Below are 20,599 nucleotides of genomic sequence, written 5' to 3' on the forward strand. Positions count from 1 at the left end.
AGCTTGGCTGCATTTGGGGGGGGTCTGGAGATTTATGTGTTCCTTTTAAACATGAAAAGTTAGGCTTGCTCATTGTTACGATAATGGCATCATATTCTTGGAGAGACACAGGGAAGAGATGCTACCAGGAGCTTTCCATGCTCATGGCCACGGCTGGTTGGGGCTGCCCCTTGCCAGATGCCTGAGCCTACTTTCAGATGTCTCTGCCGTGCCCCTCCCTGCACACATCAGTGAATCTCTCTGTGCCTCACTTTGTGCTTGGGAACCATGGTTAGGGCACTGTTTCCTTCTCCCTTGGCTGAATTTGAGAGTGCTCTAAGTCAGCCTCTCTGGAGCACACACAGCACCTACTAGAATGGGTGACAGGTCATATCCACTGCGACTGCCAACGTAAATAACCATGGTGGTGGTATCTCTTCAGGGCACCTTATACTTTTCCAAATCTCCTCCCAAAGATTTTTAACCACCTCAAGGCACAGCTGGGACAGTGCAGTTTGGAAGGCTAGCCTCTGCAGATTGAAACAGAACACAGCTACGCACCTATTTTTTTGAGGAAAAAATACTTTACTTTCCCCATCAGACATACAGCATCTAAATAATAACAGCTCCTGATAGGAGGCCTGACAACACATATGTGAAAAGAGAAGCTGTATGAACTTACCATTCAGTGTTTTTATGTTATTTCTTAACCAGCTTGAAGACACAATTGACAATTACACACAAGCGCTTGCTGAGAACAAGTAATTTCCTTGCCCTACTCTAGGACACATCATACACATGACCATGTGGACATGGAACAGACAAGGCAGTTACATGGAGAGGTACATGTAAGAGAGAAGACATCAATGCAGTCACAGGCACATGCCAGTGACAGAAGTTGTTTTACACTGAGCAGCACTGGCACCACCAAAATCACAGCACAGGGTGAAGGGAGTGGTCTTTCTATCAGAAAGGGGGAAAGGAGTTGACCTGGGAGACCACGGCAGCCTGCAGTTCTTGTCTGATCCCAGCCTGAGCTGGTTTAGGGCTCCTCAACATGGCAGGCTGACTACTGCCCCCTAAGCCCAAAGGAGAGGAGGCTGCCAGGCTGTTCTTGCCAGTGGGAAAGGGGGAGCCCTGGCAAGCTAGTCTAGAGTCTAGTCTCTGGCTACAGTCTCCTGTGTTTACTATAGAGAGGCAAAGTGAGGGACAGGCATCTCTCCCAGCTGCAGTGGCCCTGTGAAGACTCTCATGCCCTCCCTTTGCAGGGGAAAGCTGGCTTCCCAAGTTTTGGGCAAGAACAAACCCTGCAGCGCAAACATGACCATTTTGTTTCTCCTGCTGCCCTGAAGAGCAGACCACAGTGAGCTGGTTGCCTGAGGCTGTTGGTTACTGTCCCATGGATCTGAGTCCAGCTATCACACCATTGTTCTCTGTGCTTCCCCCACTTTCCCTGACACTTACAGGGGTCCCCATGCAGAAAGGAGCAGGGTGGTGGAGGTTACCTTCCCGTGCCTAATGACAGGTCTTTCACTGTTCTGCAGTGGCTGCAGTATCCGTGCCTCAGTGGGCAAATTATCCGTGGGGCTGATCTTGTGGGTGTTTGGTACAGCTGAAAAGGGGAACAGAAACACTGGGCAATGCAAAGAGGGAGGTCCTGTACCACCTTCTCTGCAGAAGGTTGTTCTGTTGAGCAGAACAACCAAACAACATTCTTCCTGTGAGAAATCTGAGGCTTTATAAAGCCAGGCCTTAGAAATGATAATTTTTACCTTCATTTTCTTGGCAGGACATGAATTCAGGATCCTGTTGCCTTCATGGTAATTATTGCTCTATTCAGAAGCTAAGCCTCAGCCAGCAACATATCTTCTACTGACTCCATTAGCACAGGATCAACCACCTCAAGCAGACAGTTGCTTCTTGGATCTCTCCCATGGTGTTAGACTTAGTTCTTCACAGATCGGCATCCCAAGTATTTCATATCTATGCAGTAACACAGACTCAGAACCTCACCCAATATTTTGAGTCTGTGGAAAAGGCACTCCTTCAGAGACCTCAAAGAAAGAGCCTACATTTTTGATTTTGCAATTATGCCTTGGTAATCATAGACTGATATTGACCCAGGATCTAAAACAGGGTCTTGCAAATGAGTTTAAGGAAGAACCTCCCTCTTGTGCCTTTCAAAACACAAAGGACCTGATCAGTTAACTGCAAGGGGCTGTGTGCACTCTTCAAGCCCATTACAGAGCACATAGCTCCTCTGTTCAATTACAATTTAGCATATAGATTTCCTGTTTAATTAATATTTGGGGGGAAAAAAAAGAAAGAGAGAAAGCCCATTTCAGGAAGTTCTCCTGACATAGGCTGTTTTCTTTTGAATAAGATAACAGCTTCAATGCAGAGAGCAGGAGGAAGTAAGCAACACCATTGTTACAAGTTCAGCTGGAAAAGTTGAAGGTAGGAAGCTCTTGCTCAATTCTGAATTCAGTGGAAATAGGAGTCAAGAATGATGGCAATATCTCACAGGCAAGTCTTGTTCCCAACAGCAGGACCAGCTGATGGGAAGTGAATTGTGAGAGCCTCCAGTTACTGTGCCCACAGCTCCTGTCCGAAATCCAAGCTCACTGTGGGCTGGGTGACAAGCTCCTCCTCACAGCTCCTGCTAGGTCCTTGCAGCTGAAAGACCCTCTGCTTTAATTTATCAATGATATCTTGTAGCTGTGACAGCCCTGGTGCCTGGGCCATCTGTGGACAGGGCTGATCCTGAGGTCCATCAGATATTGCCAGAGAGGATTTCCACAGAATGCAGTGACATACATCTTAAAAAAGGTGGCAATACAAAATGCCCCTGCACAAGGTCCCCAGTAAACTTATCACTGCACTGCACAGCATGCTAAACACTGTAGCACTAATGAGAACTGTTAGCAATTGTCTGGTACAACTCACATTTCTATTGGCTTTAAGCCTACAGAGCCTATTTGAGGTTAACTATTGTGGAATACCAGTGATGAAGATATTTGGAGTACATTTACGCTGACCCTGTAATAGCAGCAATAGTCTGCACCAGTTACAAGGAAAGAGAAATCTCAGCAAAGGGAGAAATGCCTGGAAAAGAAGTATTTTGCACGCATGTGGTTGAAAAACTAACACATCTCATTTTCACAATATTCTTCAACTGAAATGGTGTCAGCACCCCCAACTGCAAATTGTTCCCTTGGCAAAATCAAGAAAGACCATAACTTCATAAATGTGGTGCTAGTTTTTTGAAGAACCTTGAGATGCAATTTAAGGAGCGTGAAAATAAATGATAGAGCGTCAACAGCTGTGTTAGAGACCATATAACCAGAAGTTTGTTCCCTAACACTCAGACACTAAGACTTTACCAGTAACAACTGCTTCTCAGTTTAGAGTATTTCAGATTTCCTCCCAATTACACTGTCAGTCAATTCTCATTGTAGTTGTCCAAAGTTAGGTGTTAGTATCCTCTTCCCTCAACATCTAAATCTAAGATACAGAAAGGTTACCAAGGTAATCTGGAAACAAACTACAGCAGAACAAAACTGTAACCAGGTAGACACAACTAAATTTCTTCTTTCCATCTCACTCTAATGATTATATTCTGTTTACTTTACATTATAATCACATCTGTTTTCTGCAGACAATTGCATGTGTTGGGAACAAGTTGCAATATGCCACTCTGGACAGAAGTGTTCAGAGTTCTGGGGTTCCTACTTTTTGGGAAAGGATAGATAAGAGACTTTGTGTCAGCCTGTAGAGAGGCAGAAACCTGATACATCACCTGGTTCCAAATTCCACCTACTCCAGAGATACTGAGGGGAGGGAGGGCAGAAGTTCTACTTTTTGATGTTATACATCATTACATTGAAAAAGAGAAGCCCTGATTTTTCACATCGACAGTTCCTGGCAACAGTGGTGTCTATGTCCAGCTGTCCGGATTATCCTAACAGTGGGAGAACAACTGACGGTGACTTAGTACCATGGGAGCCAGAGTGGGAGCACTTGGCTGTTTGCTAGAAGTGCACATCCAGCTATGGCTGGATGATGTTCTTGGACACCTGTGAGCCCAGCACATTTGACTGGGGCAAGATGTGGTAGACACCATTTTGGGAAGAGTTGCCACTCAGGTTGTTTCTCTGGACATGTTCCATCCCCCAGCTTTCTGCTTCTTCCTTCCCCAGTTGGTCTAGGCTCTGGGGGTGCAGCTCTTCCTGACTGGCTTCTTCCTCCTGTGAACCAGAAGAAAGGCACCAAGAACTTCAGCAACACTCCAGGAGAGAGGCAAGGTATGCATGATACTTAAATATCCTCCCACATTCTTTCAGAAGTTAGTACAATCCTGCCCATCTATAAAAGATCCAATATACTGTTTGCTGCAGTACAGTGATGAATACACATTAAACAAACAAGGACAGATTAATCCCTTTTCACCCTGTACAAGAACATTCACAGAAATGCTGTGGCAAAGCAAATCTGCAAACAACTACTCAAATAAGCTTTTAGGTACATTCGCATGAGAAGTTGGACCTTTCAAGACACCCTTTCAAATGGGAAGTGATCACAAGACTACTCTGTAAAAGGAAGGCTTCTTACTCAGCTAGGTCACTTTGTGTAATTCGGCTATTCTCATTATTAAGGCCACAAAAGCATGAAGTAATGACATGGTTCCCACATGCCTTGCTGCCTTTGACTTTAAAGCTGAAGACCTAAAATACGCTGGATGACTGGATATAGGCAGTCTTTGGCAAAAGTCACAATTCTGCAGTGAGATGCTGTAAGCACACTGCTAACAGTCTTTCATCACATATGTCTTATAAATAATCCACAGGCGAGGTGTTGTTAAGATCACAGTCCACAACACTGTCATGAGCTGTTCTTGCTGGAAAGGACCATCTGATAATTTTTCTTTTAACGTCTGAGGACAAGCAGTTACAAAGCAACTGAATTGTCAGTGAATTGCATCCACTGCCACAGGATTGAGCTTGGCCTCAAAGGAGCCAGAAGGTGTGTTTAAAGATACCATAGTTAACCGAGGGGACATAAAAGCAAAGTGTTACTTTTCTTGAACAGAAAAGGCTTGATCATACAGAATGCTGACCCTGCCCAAGCCTTTTTGTCTTATGTCGATGTGGATTGGAAAAGCAAAGATGATACCAGGTCCTTTCACAGAGCAGGGCTGGTCACCTAATGTGAAGCAGGTTCAGGTGCATAGTGGAGTGCTACCAACCTTACTAACATCATCCAGTGGTTTGCCCACCAGGTCCTTCCTCTTCAGCTTGTTTCTTTCTGGCACATCGAGCTTGCTCACCACTGGATCAATCTTGGAGCCAACGCTGTTTATGGACAGTTCCAGATGCAGTACACGTTGCAACAGGCTGGGGGAGACACGGAGAGCATTTGTAAGCCTTTTCTTGTAATGATTAGTAGGATTTGCAGGAGATATCTCACAGACAATGGGCCAGACCTCAAACAGGAGTGAATGCTCCCCATCAGATAATTGATTCATACCCACTGAATGCATAACTTCCTGCTGTACTGTGTTTTCATCTGTAATCAGTGATTCTGCTTAGGATGGATCCCAGCCACTTTGGATCACAGTCCAGACACATTATAATTCCATTATTAAGTATTGCACCTGCCTCTCCTTTGATATGGCCCTATATGGTTTGCTCAGTGTTTCTCAGTAGCAGAATCAGGATCTCCTGATTCTCTGTGCTGTATTTATCCCATGCTCCTGCTGTGGAAGAAACAGCCAAGTGTTATTCTTGGACCTGGACGATAAAGGCCAACTAGGCTATAAATCAAGGATATTTATTCCCACAGGATCTTCTGTAAAGGTATCAGCTTCTCTTGGCCCAGTTATCTGGGCCACCTTCTGATCTGAAATATGATGGCATATTGCCTGTGGCCAGCTGACAGCTGCAGAGGTTATTCAAGAGGCAGAAAGCAAAATTTCTTAATTTTTTATATGAACAAGCAAACTACATTACTAGAATTGTCCCAGTTATCTCCTGACCTGCTTATTTATGCATGTGCAAGGTAAAAGAGACAAGATCTCACTGAAACCGCTCAACACCACTGTAAAGAGTTACATCAGGGAAGGAAGCAGAAGGGAATCAGACTCCTCATTTGCAGAGGGTTGAAACTACTGACAGCACAAACATACACTTGGAACTCTTCTTTGGAGACCCAGCTGGCTTTATTGGCGTGGTCATTCCTTGCTTCCCTGTAGATCAGATTCTCATCCAGGTTGTTGTCACCATAGGATTTCCCCAAATTTTCAATCTCTGTATTCAGAGCAACCTGGAAGATAAAGAAACTCCTGCAAAGCTGGATACTAACTCTGTGTCAGCTTTACTGTGAATAACACTCAGCTTCACAGGCAGTGATATGAGTTGCCTGCTTAGTTTATACCACAAACCCAAAAAGATTCCTGGGACCACTTTGAAGTGAACTCTACCAAACAGAAGATTTCTTTCCTTGCCCTTTTTTACCCTTTTTGCCTCGAGGTCATGCTTCATCTGCTGTTGCTCCTCTTCATCAAGGATGTGGTTGCCATCTTTGTCAAATGTGGAGAAAGTCACTGTGATTTCATGGTCTGCATGGCCCAGTCTGAAAAAGAATAGAAAGAGAAAACTCAAAGCACAGAATTACGCTGTTAAGCTCTAACAGTGTGGGAACACCACTTTTGAAATCAGTGTATTGTTTCCTCCTGCCAGTGGCAAACCTCAACACCCCAAATGGGCAAGAGATAGTAACACAAACCTATTTAGACCAGCAGATTAAACATGCGAGGAAAGATAACTATTTTTTTTGAGTCTTAAATTGCCCAGATCTGAGCTAACTGCTCTCCCAGTCTTGAAAACCAGAGAATCTAGATTACATGTGTTACCAACAGAAAGAGCTAAGTGGGCATCCCTCAAGCTGACTCACTTACTCCTTCAAGCTGTTCTTGAAGTCTTCAAAGTCTAGTTCTTTCGTTCCATTCTGCAGTGCTTTCTGCACATCAGAAATCCGCTCCTTCTTCAGCTTCAGCCTCATGAGTGTCCGGTTGTAGCTCTGTTACCAAAGGTGCAAAAAGGTGCAAACAGACACAGAATCATGGAGACAGAACAGTCAAAAGTAGAGCAGAACACAGGTGAGCCTACGCTAAGTAATGCAGGAGGTTTTTAAGTTTTCCACAAGCAAAAATACAACACTGCTGAATGAACCTCATCTCTAAACTAGGATCACACCTTCAAAGTGACACCAACATGCTAGTCCTCTGCTTTTCTTCTCACAATTCTTCCTTTATCTGATTTCTCAGTCCATCAGCTGTTTAAGATAATGTCTCAAATACTGTTCTTTGCAGAATATTGCCCCCACAGCAGAGCTGTGACCTTCCAGGAACTTTTCTGGAATTTGCCAATGGGAAATCCAGATGTAACCCACTAGATTTGCACCACTGTAACATGCTCAGCTTAGCAAAGTAGGACCTGCCATGTTATTGATCGAAGTACAATCTATCAAGGACTTGAAAGGACTTTGTTTAGAGACCATCCTGGGAAGAAAAGTCTCTCAGAAACACTACGTCAAGTAACAGGATTCCCCCAACCCCTGCTTTTTCATCTTCTCATTGCTAAAGGATCTGGGAGCTTGATTTATTCCAGAAAGGAACTGTGACTCCTTTGCACACAAAGAGGATAGATCTGGAGTTGGAAACCACTGTTTCTCTCTAGTAAATTCCACTTAGTTCAGGGACTTCCAAAAATGCTTCATGATTTAGCTAGAAAGTAGCATGACTTTCACTATTCATCACCTGCTTCAAGATGTCAGAGAGCTGCAGCTCATCCTTCTGGCTTGAAAGCTCCTCCTTGACTTCTGAGTAGGTGTCATTGATGATGGCCAGAAACATGTTCTAGAAAAAGGGGAAGAAGAGAGGTGAATACGCATAAGACATCTTGCCTACTCCAGCAGCTGAAGCAGCAAGAGGCAGGACTTAGTTAAACAAGGAGCTATTTCCCCACAGAGTCTCTCTTGGCAAATTAAAGTGGGTGAAGAGAAGGCCCCCTTCAGCCACACTGTGTTTTCTCATGTTTTTGCAGTGAAAGCAGTGATTGCAGATATTTGTTACCAGCTCAAATACTACCTTTGATAGCTTTTCTTGAAAAATCTTAAGTTACATTTGGATTCCTGACACTGGCTGTTTAACCTGGATGTTATGAGCATCCCTCTGCATCCATTGCCTAGGAAGCCAGAGACTGTCCCCCATGTTTTTTTCACTGCTTTTTACAGAACAGCTGATCTGATCCCCTTGAATTCAGCTGACACATTAGTGGTATTTCCAGTCAGATCTAGTCTTCACCTTAAAGCATGTGAATATGGCCCTAAATCACCCTAATAATCAAATCCCAACTGTAATAACACACTCTTTGCCTATTGTGGTCTATTCACACTGCAAAGCCTCTGTAACGAACTCCCTTTCCCTCTAAGCATTAGCACTGCACCTAACTCAGGGATTGTCAGGAGGGGTCTCTCAAACACTGCTGTCAATACAGGGACAAGGAGTACTTCCTTGCTTACCAGGAGCACAAAGAAAACAAAGAACACATAGGTGACGAAGTAAATAGGCCCAAGGACCCTGTTGGCATTGTCGATGGAATTGTAGTCAAAATCTCCGAGAATGATCCGAAACTGGGTGAAGCTGGAGGAAAGAAAGAGCCCAAGATCACACAAAGGCACATGCATTTATCCTACAATCTCAAACAGTCCTGAGGTGAACCTGAACCTGCCTGCAGCCCAGATGGGCTCAAGAACAAGCCAGAGCAGGGTCTAAGTCACTCAGTCAAAGTGTAGGTTCAGCTACTCATCTTTAGTAATAAACCCCAACAACCAGAAATCTGTCTGTTACCCTCAATTTTCTCACTGTGTCCTTTTGTCCATGAAGATGTCACAACCAGAGGATTATGAGTGACTAATTAACTGTTGTGACTTTATTACAATGAGATACAACAGGTGTCTGATTGACATTCAGATTTGCATCTGTAGGAAGGGGTGGAAAGGAGTTAAAATTCTTTTGATAAAATTATGGAAACATGGTTCTACCTTATACACTTACATGCATTTAACAAAGGTACTGAAGTTTTCCACTTGTGTCCCAAAAAGAAGGTAACCCAGCTGGGCATAGGCAAAGAAGACAATGAAGAACATAATGGCAAAGCCCAGGATGTCCTTGGCGCAACGTGCCAGTGTGGAGGAGAGCTGGGTCATTGTTTTGTTAAAGCTAATGTACTTGAATATCTGCAGGATGAAAGAATGGGGACAAAGTTAGGCCAAACCATCAGCTAGGTCAGTCTCTCTCAGGTATGTGCATGCCCACTGACAAGAGGTTCACCATAGTACCAAAGCACTGAGAAGAAAGTTGGGCTAGAGGAATAGTGGCTTAGTGTTCGGGATATTTGTCCCAGGTGTGCTGCCATCCTCCTGGAGGTCATAAACATATGGCTTTGTTCCCTGTCTCAAAGGGAAATATAAACAGGGACTGCTAGAAGGACAAATTTCTTAAAGCTAACAAGGAGCCCCAAAAAGAGAGTGGCTTTCCACCATGCCAAGATGCTTTGGTTGAAATGCAAAGTCCATGCCAACACATGAGTAATTTCCAGTTCTTGAGAGGCCATCATGAAAGGAAAGCATGGTTTGCAAGATTATCCTCCAGAATACTAAAATAGTACAGGATAGACAAAGTTACATTGTACTCAGCATTTTCTAAAACCACTTTTACACCACAATGTCTGAGCTCATCTCCCTGGCTGTTATCTCCCAATAACTGGCTTCAGAATGCAGGGTGAAAAGTTGTCCAGATTTACTGCAAAACAGAGCATATGACTTTGAGGAAAATCCTTTGCTGTATAGCTGTTACACTCATTTACTCAGAGGGATGGAAGAGACAACCCCCAAAGTTATCTAGAGAAAGAGGTCTGACTGAAGACCTGGCACCTCCCAGACCCACTACAATACCTTGATCCAGGCAAAGAATAAGTTGACTGCATTCATATTGTTGTACTGTGTCTGCCAGAATGCCAAAAACTCAAAATCTGCGTAGGTGTTGGGGTGTTTCAGCAACTCTCCCAGCAGCCTGTTCACCTCAATGGTGCGAAAGATGTGAAATCCAATGGCGACAATGGAGAGCTGCAAAGAGGAAGAGAAATAGTCTGCAGGGACCACTGTACCTATGCTTTCCTCAGAAATTGAAGTGTCACAGAACTCCTTGATATAGCAGTTCACAGCTGCAGCCTACTGGTGGGGGATGGAAATAAGGTCTTGATGCGCTGAATGATGCTCTGGTTTCACAGTCTCTCGGGCATCTCTAAAGAATTTTCTCCTAACACTTGACAGAAGAGCATATGTCCATTAATTCTGCTAGTTCATTTTAGTATTAAAGCAAAACCTGTGCCAGCTCTTGTCCTATCTGGACTAGTTCCCACATTCTTTCATTTATTTGGGCTCTTATACCTCTCTGCAATTGCTCCCCCCAAAACATGTGTAAGAGTCCTCACCAAAATGACAACAACATCCAGGATGTTCCAGATGCTGGTGAAGTACTGAAGCTTGTGGATACGCAGCTCCAAAGTCTCCTCCACCACGTAGTAGAAGATGAAGACACAGAATACGATTTCACAGGCAACAATGAAGAAGTCCCATGCACTGACATATCGTATAAGTTTGACTGTCCGGATTTGCCAGGAAGGAATGGCACCACCAGTAGCTGGAAACTCAACAACTAACCTTGAAGGGGACAAGAAAACTCTGATAATTACAAACAAGATGATGGAGGCTCTGGGATTATTTTGAGAGGCAGCAAACTTGAGCATGATCTATCCACCAGACCATGAGTGGAAGAGTTGTGCACGTGTGTACACAGCCATATCTCTGCTGCTTCACTGCCTGTGACAGGAAAGGGTGAAAGATAAAGAAAAGTCTGACTGGTTATATCAGGAAGACCAAGACTTCTTACTAATCCATACAATTTCTACTGACACCACTCAGACCTACCCCACCAGTAGACCTTAATAAAGTATTTGCATTTTAAGAAACCATGGCACTGAGGAAGATGCAAGAGGCTGAAGAATTTTCAGCTGGACTCAGCTTACCTCAGAACACAGAACAGATTGATATTTGCATTATACACAGAGAAATCAATGAAGACAACTCGCGTTCCCCGATCCAGCCACAACTTCTCCTTCAAGACTTCCAGGGCTTCAGCACTCTCTTCTCTGGTCAACTTGAGGTCTATGTAGTATCCTCCCCCATTGTAACTGGTTAGTCTTCCCCAGTGAGATGAACCACCCAGCTCCTCCTCAGAATGGTAACTCCATCTGCAACAGACAAACCATAAGCAAAGGCTTCACCACCCCAGGCTTGGATATGACCTTGTAGCCTGGAAAATATATCTTCAAGGGACAGAACAGTTTTTAATTAAAGAATTGGCACTTAATTCCTAATTCCTAATGAGTTCTTCATTATTGTTAGTTTTCCAGTCTAGTGCTTCCCAGCAATGACACATGACTTGCAATACTATAGAGGGAAAATTCTGAGATCCATTGGCTAGGTCAGTCTTGTTTTCATGGAGGTTGCTCCCAAGATCTGCTGTATTGCCTTCTATCACATTGCACACAACCATCTGCTTAGAACACTCTTGCACTCGTATTTCCTTATGAACAATAACTTCTTGTTCACAGATCAAGACTCATGCAGCAAGTAAAGAGTTATTAAACTGAAGCTACCTCACATTATTATAGAGAAATAGGTTGTCAAGATGAAAGAGGTGTACTTTCTTCTCTTTGGCTCCTGAAATCCCAGAGGAAAGCAAATAGTATCCTCCTTTTGATGGATCTAGTCCCAAAGGTCTTTATTTAACCTCACACTCCTAAAAACAGGCAGCAATTTCTACCTAATTTTCCACTGGATTTTTCATGGCTTTCCCAACAGGTCCCACCCTGCCACTCATTCTGCTGTGCTTTTCCTCAAAGAGACACTCGACCTTATTGATAGACAAAAAGGACTTGCTGCCTCTGACTGCAAGGGGAATTCCAGCCTTATGTGAGAAACTCACCCTCAGCATCCTGCAGCTTAGCAGATCTTGTTTTAACTAGAAGAGACTAATTTGGATTAGATGTACTTACGCCGTTCCATTGATGAGCCCAAAGGGGACCCTTTCTTCCTTGTCTTCTGAGTATACATCATAGCAGCCTGAGATTTCCTCCTTGAAGTCATCGTGGACCACACAGGAATTGTTCTTCACCTTCAGTTGTCTCATGCGTGGGACACCCAGCAGCAGATTCTCGTAATAGATGTACGACTGGGTGCCGTGCGCTGTCAGGGACTCGTTGTTGTACCACTTTGTCCAGTAAAGACTATCCAGAAGGGGACCTTGTGCATACTGCAAGAAAGGGAGAGGAGAACAACCTCTTTGTAGCTCACACAGAGGAATTTTCTTAGCCTGGGATTGAGATAGTAAGACGTGACCTGCCCCTCTCTGCTCCCCAAGACAAAGGTAGTGTCTTTGTTGGATGTATGTTAAGGAGGGGAAAGACCAGGGCTGGTGATAGAGGAGGGATGCTGGGCAGCAGGGTCATTGTTGGTTTCTCACAGGCCTGTTGTACGGTTGCTTCACCTTCCTGGACTCATAAAAGAGACAAGAGCTCTGCAAGTCTCTTTGTCTCTTCCATTTCAGTCAGCACAAGTCTCAAGGAATTGCCTTGGCACCAGTTGTGAATTATGAAAAGAGTGTGTGCCAGTGTCCTGGAAACACTGGGGGAGAAACAATAGTGCCATTGTTTGCTGTAGTGTTTTAATATGATAGAAAAAGACAAATGTAATTGATGAACAATTTCTGTCTGTCAGAGATAAGTGGTTGCAATAACTCAATGGCCTTCACTGTGGCTCTCATTACTCCTTCACCAGTTCTTTGACAGAAATATGTTAGACCTCAGACATCTTTCCCCTATTTTATTCCCTTTGATAAAAGTCAGTGCAAATTTTAATCCAGTTTCTTCATAAAGAATCTATAGATCAGACAAGCCCAGGCACGAATTACAGGCAGGTTAAGTATGCTGTTCAAATTGCCATGAAAATGGACAAAAGCGTATTACTAAGACACCAGCATGAAGACATGGGACTGTAGGATTCAAAGTCACTTGTACCACATGGAAACATGAAGTAAATCACTTGGCCTCTCGGGATCAGTTCTTTCCATCTGTGCAATGAATTGATGCTCAGATCACTTTAATTTTTTTGTTATGTCCTGCCTGTTCAGCTGGTAAGTTACTGGGAAATGGACCCTTCTGGGCACACACAACACTTACCCTAGCCAGTATTCTGGCCACAGTGCTCAGAAGGATAAATGATATTTTAAGTCAGTGAGTATTTTGCATGCAAATGTTATTGTAACTATTGCTAGTAGCTGGCAAAAGCTTGTGGCAATAAAATGCCTTGCTGAAATCGCTAGGCAGCAAATTCAGAGGGAACTGAATATCCCAGTCTAGCTGAGATTTTCAGGGTTCCCTATGCTGGGCCAGATTTGTACTCACCACCCAGAAGTCAGCCATGCTGCTGATGGACTGGAAGGAGACACGACCATCTGAGGAGGTCTGCAGAAAGAGCTCAGACATCACTTTGGTGTAGTAATAGGCATTGGAACTTGTCATTCCATATGTCACTAAGAGAAGAGATAAGAGGAGGGTCCTTCCTTATACCTGAATATTGGAGCCTGATATAAATACATTTATATATTCACTTTATGTGTAGCTTGTACTTTCACAGGTAAACTGAGCAAGGCATGGGAGAAGAAATCTTAGGACCTTTTGCTTTCTTGGGGATTTACAAATTTACTTGTTGCATGTTGCAGAATTTAAACTGTCAGACTGACAGACTGTAAGAGGTTAGTAGAGAGAGAATATCATTGGATGATGCAACTGAGCATCCCAGGTAATGATTTTTGTTCTCAGACAAAATTTCTGAGGGAAATTTTCTTTCTCAGAACAAAGCCCATGTTCTGTATTTCGACTTTCTGATGTGAAGCCGCGAAGGTACAGAGACCACCCTGTTTTTCCAAGTGGAAAGCTCCAGGTAAGTTCTCATCTACCAAGAAACCCCAACAGCAGCAGGCTCTAACTTCCATGAACATGTTGTGTCAACTCTTCAGTGTTCCTCTTCCTTCAGAAAAACATCCATCATAGTGATCACTAAGAACATGTTCTGCTCTTGAAAGCACAGCAGGAAAATAAAGCAGCTGACATTCAAGATACAACCCCCCCACACCTTCTGGATGAGTCAGTGTGTGACAACATGTACGTCTGTGCGCACCTCTTGCTTCTTCAGGAAGAGTGACTGAAGCACTGTCTCCCTGGGACAGTGTGATAATAACTTAGGTTGCTATTGTCTGTCAATCTCTCCTGCCATAGGGTCCATGAAATATAATCCTCTTCACTATCCCATGCCACCGGTGCTCATTTGTGATAATGAATGAACCTTCCCAAAACCAAACAGCCATTGTTCTATCTACACAAAGTCAATTAGCATTAGCATTCAGTACAGGGAGACATTAAATTCACCCAAGAACAACAGTGAGAGCTGCTATCTGCTTTATCACCACAGCCACCCCTGCAGTCTCAGAGGGGAAAATCTCTCTGACCTCTGTATCTTTGATGCCAGGAAGTTTCTGGAGCTGCTCTCTGGGTCTTGAACATTTGCCGTGAAACTAATTAAAAACCTTGAGCAGATTCTCCCAGGACTGTGGTGTCAATGGCTAGAACTGATAATGTGAATCAGAAAATACTGCTTAAACCTAACCATTATCAATTAGCAATGGTCAGTAATTTTATTTCTGTGTAGAGTTATTAACCTATTCTATAGGTTAATAACACAACCTGCTGCTGCAGTGAATGCACATACAATAAATTTAACATTTACAGCAGAGCAAGGAAGACTAATAATAAAATCTCATGTGATTCCCCTCACACTGCACACGGAAAGGATGCCTATGACAGCTACTTACGTAGACAGATGTCCACCAAGAACACAACATAAACTAGCAGCTCTCGCAGTGTGGTCTTCACATAAAGCTCTCTGTTTTCAGCTGTGTTCTCAGTCAGTGTAGTGCCCCACAGACCTGTTGGGTATAAAGAAGAGACTGTTGAGTTTTGATGGCCATTCTCAAGGGCCATGTGAGGAGCTGAAGTCCTGTTCTCAAAGAACATCGCTGGGAGTTGAATTTTTGTCACTTTTTAAGGCCAAACCACTTTTCATTTCAAAACTTGACTAAGACCTATAAAAATGTGTTAAATAACCCCTAAGAAGAACTAGAACAATTCCAGCATGAATAAAGATTTGGGGCTGACCAAAACTGTAATATATTGGCTTTTTAGTTTTGCTAAATCACTCTCTAATTTTCTGTTTGAGCTCATTAGGGACTGATCTTTTTCGGACTGTTTTTCAGCTTACTCTTTGCAGAGATTTGTCACAAGGTCTCTTGAAACCATAAAATTTCAAGTCAGTCACCCACGTGCCAACAGCTGACCTGTTAGGACTTCTGTAGCAGAACTGCATCTGATGTTAGCTTTACAGATACTAGTCCTTTCAGTGCACGTTGAACCATTAGGTCCCTTGCTTACCTAAAAACTCTTGCAGTTTTCTTGTAGGTCATAAGACTCACACACATAACACAACTCAATATTTTCAGCATAAAATTTAGAGTCAAATTAGCTTTAGGACATCTATCAATGGAGCTCTGCTGAATCCAATACAGTTATGCCAATTGCAACAGCTAGAGATCCTATTTCTTTCCACAGTCAAAGCAACTCATTAAATGTCACCAGGATTGATCAATAAGAGAGAAACACTTCTTTAAAAGAAGCCTTGATATTTTGAGTTTGATGAACCACCTGATACCATTAGTGTATTTGTTTGTTCTTTTTGAAATGGCTTTTTGTTGTGATTTCTGGAATGCTCCTGAAGTTGAAAGGCATAAGAACTTCCAATTGAAAGCCTAGTGATAGAAGCCATGTCGATAATATCCATAGTGTTGTTGCTTTCTGCAGCTCCTAGAGAGCTCAGCCCTGATACCTATCCCCAGTAGTATGCAGCAATCATCTTCCTGCGAGCCAGGATCAAAGCTGATCAAAGGCCACACATTTGAAGTCAGTTCTTGCAGATGAGAAACCGCTTTTGTTTCTCTAGTGCAAGCAAAAGTGATCTAGTGGTCTGTGTGCATTTACTCCTGTCATTTTGACAGGTCTTTGGCACCTCATCAGATCAGAGAGCTTTTTGCACCATCAACTACCGTAGCGACTGTTCCAGAATCTGCCATCACTCCTGGGCAGACAACCAGTAGCCTGTTCTGGACAATCCAGACTAGCAACAAAAATGACAGCCTGAAGAAGATCTCGATTAACTCCTGTGAAGGAGAGAGTGTCATGTCGTCTACAGGAATCTCCACAATGCAGAAAAACAAATAGAAAGAACTCACCCATCTGTTCAGGTCATATTTAAATGACCACCTTCATCCTCAGATGTGACTACATCACAATCTTTTAACAGGTTTGGTTTAGTTTTTTTCCCCATGAGGCAGAGAAACCTTACTCTCCATATGTTTGAAGCAGAGGCACAGACTTTCTTTGCTTTGAAAACAGAAGTGTACTCGAGAACACCTAAATTCAGGGACACTCAAATATCCCTGAAAACTTGGTTCAGAGAGTTGCTCAAAATGACATCTGAAGGACCACGAGGCTGGTCCAGTACCCTTTCAGATTGCATTCAGAAATTGTAATACTATATCACTTGAGGTTTGTTTTCAGCTATTTCTTTAGGAAATCTGTAATTACCCACCCAGCCCACCCAGCACTGTTCCTCAGCCAGGAGAAACCTCTAAAGCCTCAGCTCTGACTGCATGTGAATAGATAGTGTTAGACTGTAATGACAATGACAAATAAGTATTGATCATAGAGGGGCTGTGCAAATCAGAACCAAGCTATATTGTTAATCACTCACATGTACTGTTAGAGGGTACAGCTCTGAGAAAGGTTCTTACATTCCAAGTCAGGAAGAAAACAAGAAAAACTACACTGGCAAGAAAATGTAATTTTCACAAGAAACAGTTTCTTGGTCTATCTTCCCTGTTTTTACAATATTAGGATTTTATGCCTTCTGTAAGAAACTGTTCAAATAATGCTCTTGCCCAGGACTGTATACTTACAGGAGACTTATCTTGCTACCAGGGTTTTTGATTGTCTCTGATTAAACCTACATAATATTTCATTCCCCTTTGCTTTTTAAACTGGAAAACAGCACCTCTTTCTTTCTGCTGTCTTCAGGAAAACCATTGTTTGATACATTCCTGTAATCCCCTGCATTTCAGTCCTGTCAGTGCTAGATTTTCTCTGGTAGATATTTCTGTCAGTTCTTAAGTTACTGTAACACAGGGGCCAGACCACTGTCTAGAAAATGCACACATAGACAAAATGGTCTCATTACTACAGTGATGACTCCTGGGGATTCTGAATATCTAAGCTCTGTCCAAAGCTCAGATTCACTGCAAAACCCTGAGCACATCACTGAGTCCCCGACCTTGTAGTAAAGGTAACAGGACAAACTGTGAAGCTATAGCCAGGCACACCGAATGAGAATGCTCCTTCCAGATCAGCCAAACATGATCTCTGGAGTAATGCTACTGTATGTTGAGCAGGGCCCTAGGCTACACAGACACTATGAGGTTTCTACCTTCTGCATCCCTTCTCTCATCCCCCATATGATTGTTCTTTCTGAGGGCTAATAAATCCTTTCTAGTGGGATGTCAGAGCTTTACCTCTTATGCCTCTGAAGATGTAGAAGAAGCACTTGAGGAAAGGACTTGTCTTCCCATCCACAGCTTTCCTCTGCTCTTCCTCGTAGGGCAGTGGATCCCCAACCTCTTCAAAGTTCTCATAGGGATTTTCCAGGATAGACTTGGGGTTGTAGATGGTTTGAATCTTCAAGGAGGTAGAAGGAGAGCCATTGTAAACAGGATTGTCCCAAGCTTTCTTCCCCACTGTTTCCAGTTCATGCTCCTCTGATGCTCTAAAGTGGCTCTCAGCTCTGTTGTTTAGGCGAGATGAATTCATGACTAGTCACTGCCAGTAGAAGTATTTTTTAACTGGAATTGTGAAGATTGCCTGCCCAAGCTGGAATTGTAAGGTAGCAGAGAGAGAATCAGTGAATGCCAAACAGCTTGCCTGCCTCAGCAACCAGGAGAGGGCACACCAGCAGCTCCCCACAGACAGCAAGCATCCTCTCTTTTATATCTGCTCAGCTGGTGACACCGATCAGAGGGGTGGCACTACCCGTTGTTAGGAACCACTGTCAGCCTTATTATCCCAGGAGCCGTGGGAACACCGACAAGTTCAGGAGTCATTCTCTGTTTCGTAAAGGCGATAACAGACAGATGCCGTCGTGAGAAGAGGCTGCTTAAAGGCCGGCCCCTGAGGATGGAGGGTTGGAAGGGGGAGGAGGCGGCTGGGATGTAGCTGGACCCCTCAGGCTGCTGCAGCCCGGGTCAGTTCCAGGGGAAGCTCCGGCTGGAAGCGGCGGTGGGACCCCGTGCGAGCTCCGCGAGGAGAGAGGCCAGGCGGGAGCCTTTGCTCGGCGTGGGGGCACTCACAAAGTTTCAGTGAAGCGCCGAAGAGCAGAAGCGCTCCCCGTGAGCGGCGGCAGCGCGGAGCATCTTTGTTATGTCACTGTAAAAGCAGGAGTGAAAACCGGGGGTAAATATTGCGTTCGTTTTGGAAACAAGGGGCTGGAATCTTCTGCTTTCGCGGAATTTCCATAAGCCATGCAGTGCCTGTTGGCCCTGAGGCAAGCCTGATTTAAAAAACCCCAAAACAACAAAACAGGATTACAGCAGGCAAAAGTGGCAATAATAACAGCTGGGAGTTGCCTGGATTCAACTTGCCCCTGGCCAGCAGCACGTAGTCGCCCCAGGCACCACAGGTGCTGAAGGCCTGTGACTGTACACTGGAGGGTCCCAGGGCTTAACCCTGGAATGACACACTTGTCTTGGTGATGAGACTGTAAAAGAATGTATAGCCTGAGCCAGGTCCTTCCTCAAGTCTGAATATATAATTCAGAAGAGGTGCCTTTCCCTGGGTACTGAGCGTTGCACTTTTTCTGAGATTACCTAGGGAAGCAACGTGACTCTTGCACCTGTAGATGACCACAGAGCTCAAAGGTACAAGCAAGGATGTTTTCTCTGGACTATATGATCATACAGGTGATGTTGCCAGGCCAGATGGGATGTGGAGAGATGTCCCCTCCCTAATGATGGCACTAAGCAGCTGCTTGAACAATAGTGAGACAAGACCTAACTTGGCACAGGTCACTAAGAAGGCAGCAGATCACTGCTTGGAAGATCACTGGAGGTCTGGGTTGACTGAACTTGGTATTATTAGAGCCTGTTGTGTTTCATTGCTCCCTAGCAAAATGAGAGCAGTGGAATGGAATCAGAGGCTTGAGTGGATGGAAAGCATTTTCAGAGCTCTCAAGCAGCAGGAACACTAAGGAATGAAACCTCAGTGAAAGGCCAGACATCCAGTTGCACTGCTGGGACTGTACAAAGATATCCCTGTCCATGCACAGGTAGCATGGCTTATGGTGCAGAGCTGCTGCTTTGCAGGAACACTGCTGCCTGCAGCAAAGCACCACATCACATCCCATCCTTCAGGGCTCAGGTACATTGCAGATCTGCCTTCTTGCTGGCTAGGGTACAGAGCAGGTGGTGAGAGGGGGACACTGACCTTCTATATTGAAAGACCAAGACACCCACCTAGCCCAGAGGACAGGACATGTCTGTGTCACCTGATTTTGAAGAGCCTAACACAAGGTAGAACCCAGAGCACTCTATAATTAAGGAAACACATGCAATGCTTTGCAGGTAGCGTGGGGTGACTCATTAATTTATGTAGGTCTGTAAAGCTCCTTTTCAGGTGATAAATTTGAACCTTACTGTTAGTGCATGCTTTAGTTTTGGACAAGGATCGAGATGGGGCTTAAATTGTCTATCTAGTTTGGAAATGGTACAAGCACTTCCTTGCTAGGAGGCAGGATATGCATTTACAGAGGAAGCTGCCTCATTCCACACTAGATAGGGCAGGGAGATAGGTCAACTGGGTAAGAATATAATCCAAACCTTAGGACCTCATAGGTCACCATGCTATGTGTTGCTCTCTGTGGTGCTTGACGTAAACCCCTGTGGAGCACCACTATTTGCTGGCTAAGGAATGATGTATATCTGTTAGCACTTACCTCACATCTTTTTTTCCTTCCAGTGTCTTGGGCCTTATTCACCAACCTTTCATTCTTGTGAAAACCAGCCAACAGAACTTCTCCATTCTTTTTTTTCCTGTCTTTGTTGAGATCCATTTTGCAGCAGGTCTAGAAGAAACCTTTCAGAGGTACGCAGGAAGACCATTTCTAAAACCAGAAACCACTTTCACAATGGGATTCAGCATGTTAGGATAAGACAAAGGAGCACAGGCCCAGAAGTTTATCTGTCAATCTGCCAAGCACACATACTGTTAGACAATATCCCACACTT

General features: G+C 44.0%; 1 protein-coding gene across 1 annotated transcript; it reads right to left on the reverse strand.

Annotated features, from left to right (window-relative positions):
- Window positions 1–677: 677 nt before the first annotated feature.
- On the reverse strand, window positions 678–18,162 carry PKD2L1 (polycystin 2 like 1, transient receptor potential cation channel). Its single transcript, XM_027700267.1, has 15 exons — window positions 17,837–18,162; window positions 15,032–15,145; window positions 13,566–13,693; window positions 12,159–12,415; window positions 11,127–11,351; window positions 10,533–10,761; window positions 9,994–10,164; window positions 9,095–9,276; window positions 8,560–8,680; window positions 7,796–7,894; window positions 6,935–7,056; window positions 6,492–6,609; window positions 6,164–6,300; window positions 5,225–5,372; window positions 678–4,226 (listed from the first exon to the last, which is right to left on the reverse strand). The coding sequence occupies exons 1-15, from the start codon at window positions 18,129–18,131 to the stop codon at window positions 4,029–4,031; spliced, it is 2,544 nt and encodes an 847-aa protein (XP_027556068.1). The 5' UTR covers window positions 18,132–18,162; the 3' UTR covers window positions 678–4,028.
- Between the last annotated feature and the right edge of the window lie 2,437 nt (window positions 18,163–20,599).

This window comes from Neopelma chrysocephalum, unplaced genomic scaffold, assembly GCF_003984885.1.
Source record: "Neopelma chrysocephalum unplaced genomic scaffold, ASM398488v2 Primary Assembly neopelma1_143, whole genome shotgun sequence".
Classification (NCBI taxonomy): Eukaryota; Metazoa; Chordata; class Aves; order Passeriformes; family Pipridae; genus Neopelma; species Neopelma chrysocephalum.

Excerpts from the sequence above, each read along its gene's own strand:
- PKD2L1 (XM_027700267.1), bottom strand. The coding sequence starts at position 18,131 with ATGAATTCATCTCGCCTAAACAACAGAGCTGAGAGCCACTTTAGAGCA. Across the intron at positions 9,277-9,993 it reads TATTCTTTGCCTGGATCAAG|ATATTCAAGTACATTAGCTT; the intron begins GTATTGTAGTGG and ends TTCATCCTGCAG. Across the intron at positions 5,373-6,163 it reads TCCAAAGAAGAGTTCCAAGT|CCTGTTGCAACGTGTACTGC; the intron begins GTATGTTTGTGC and ends TGTCTCCCCCAG.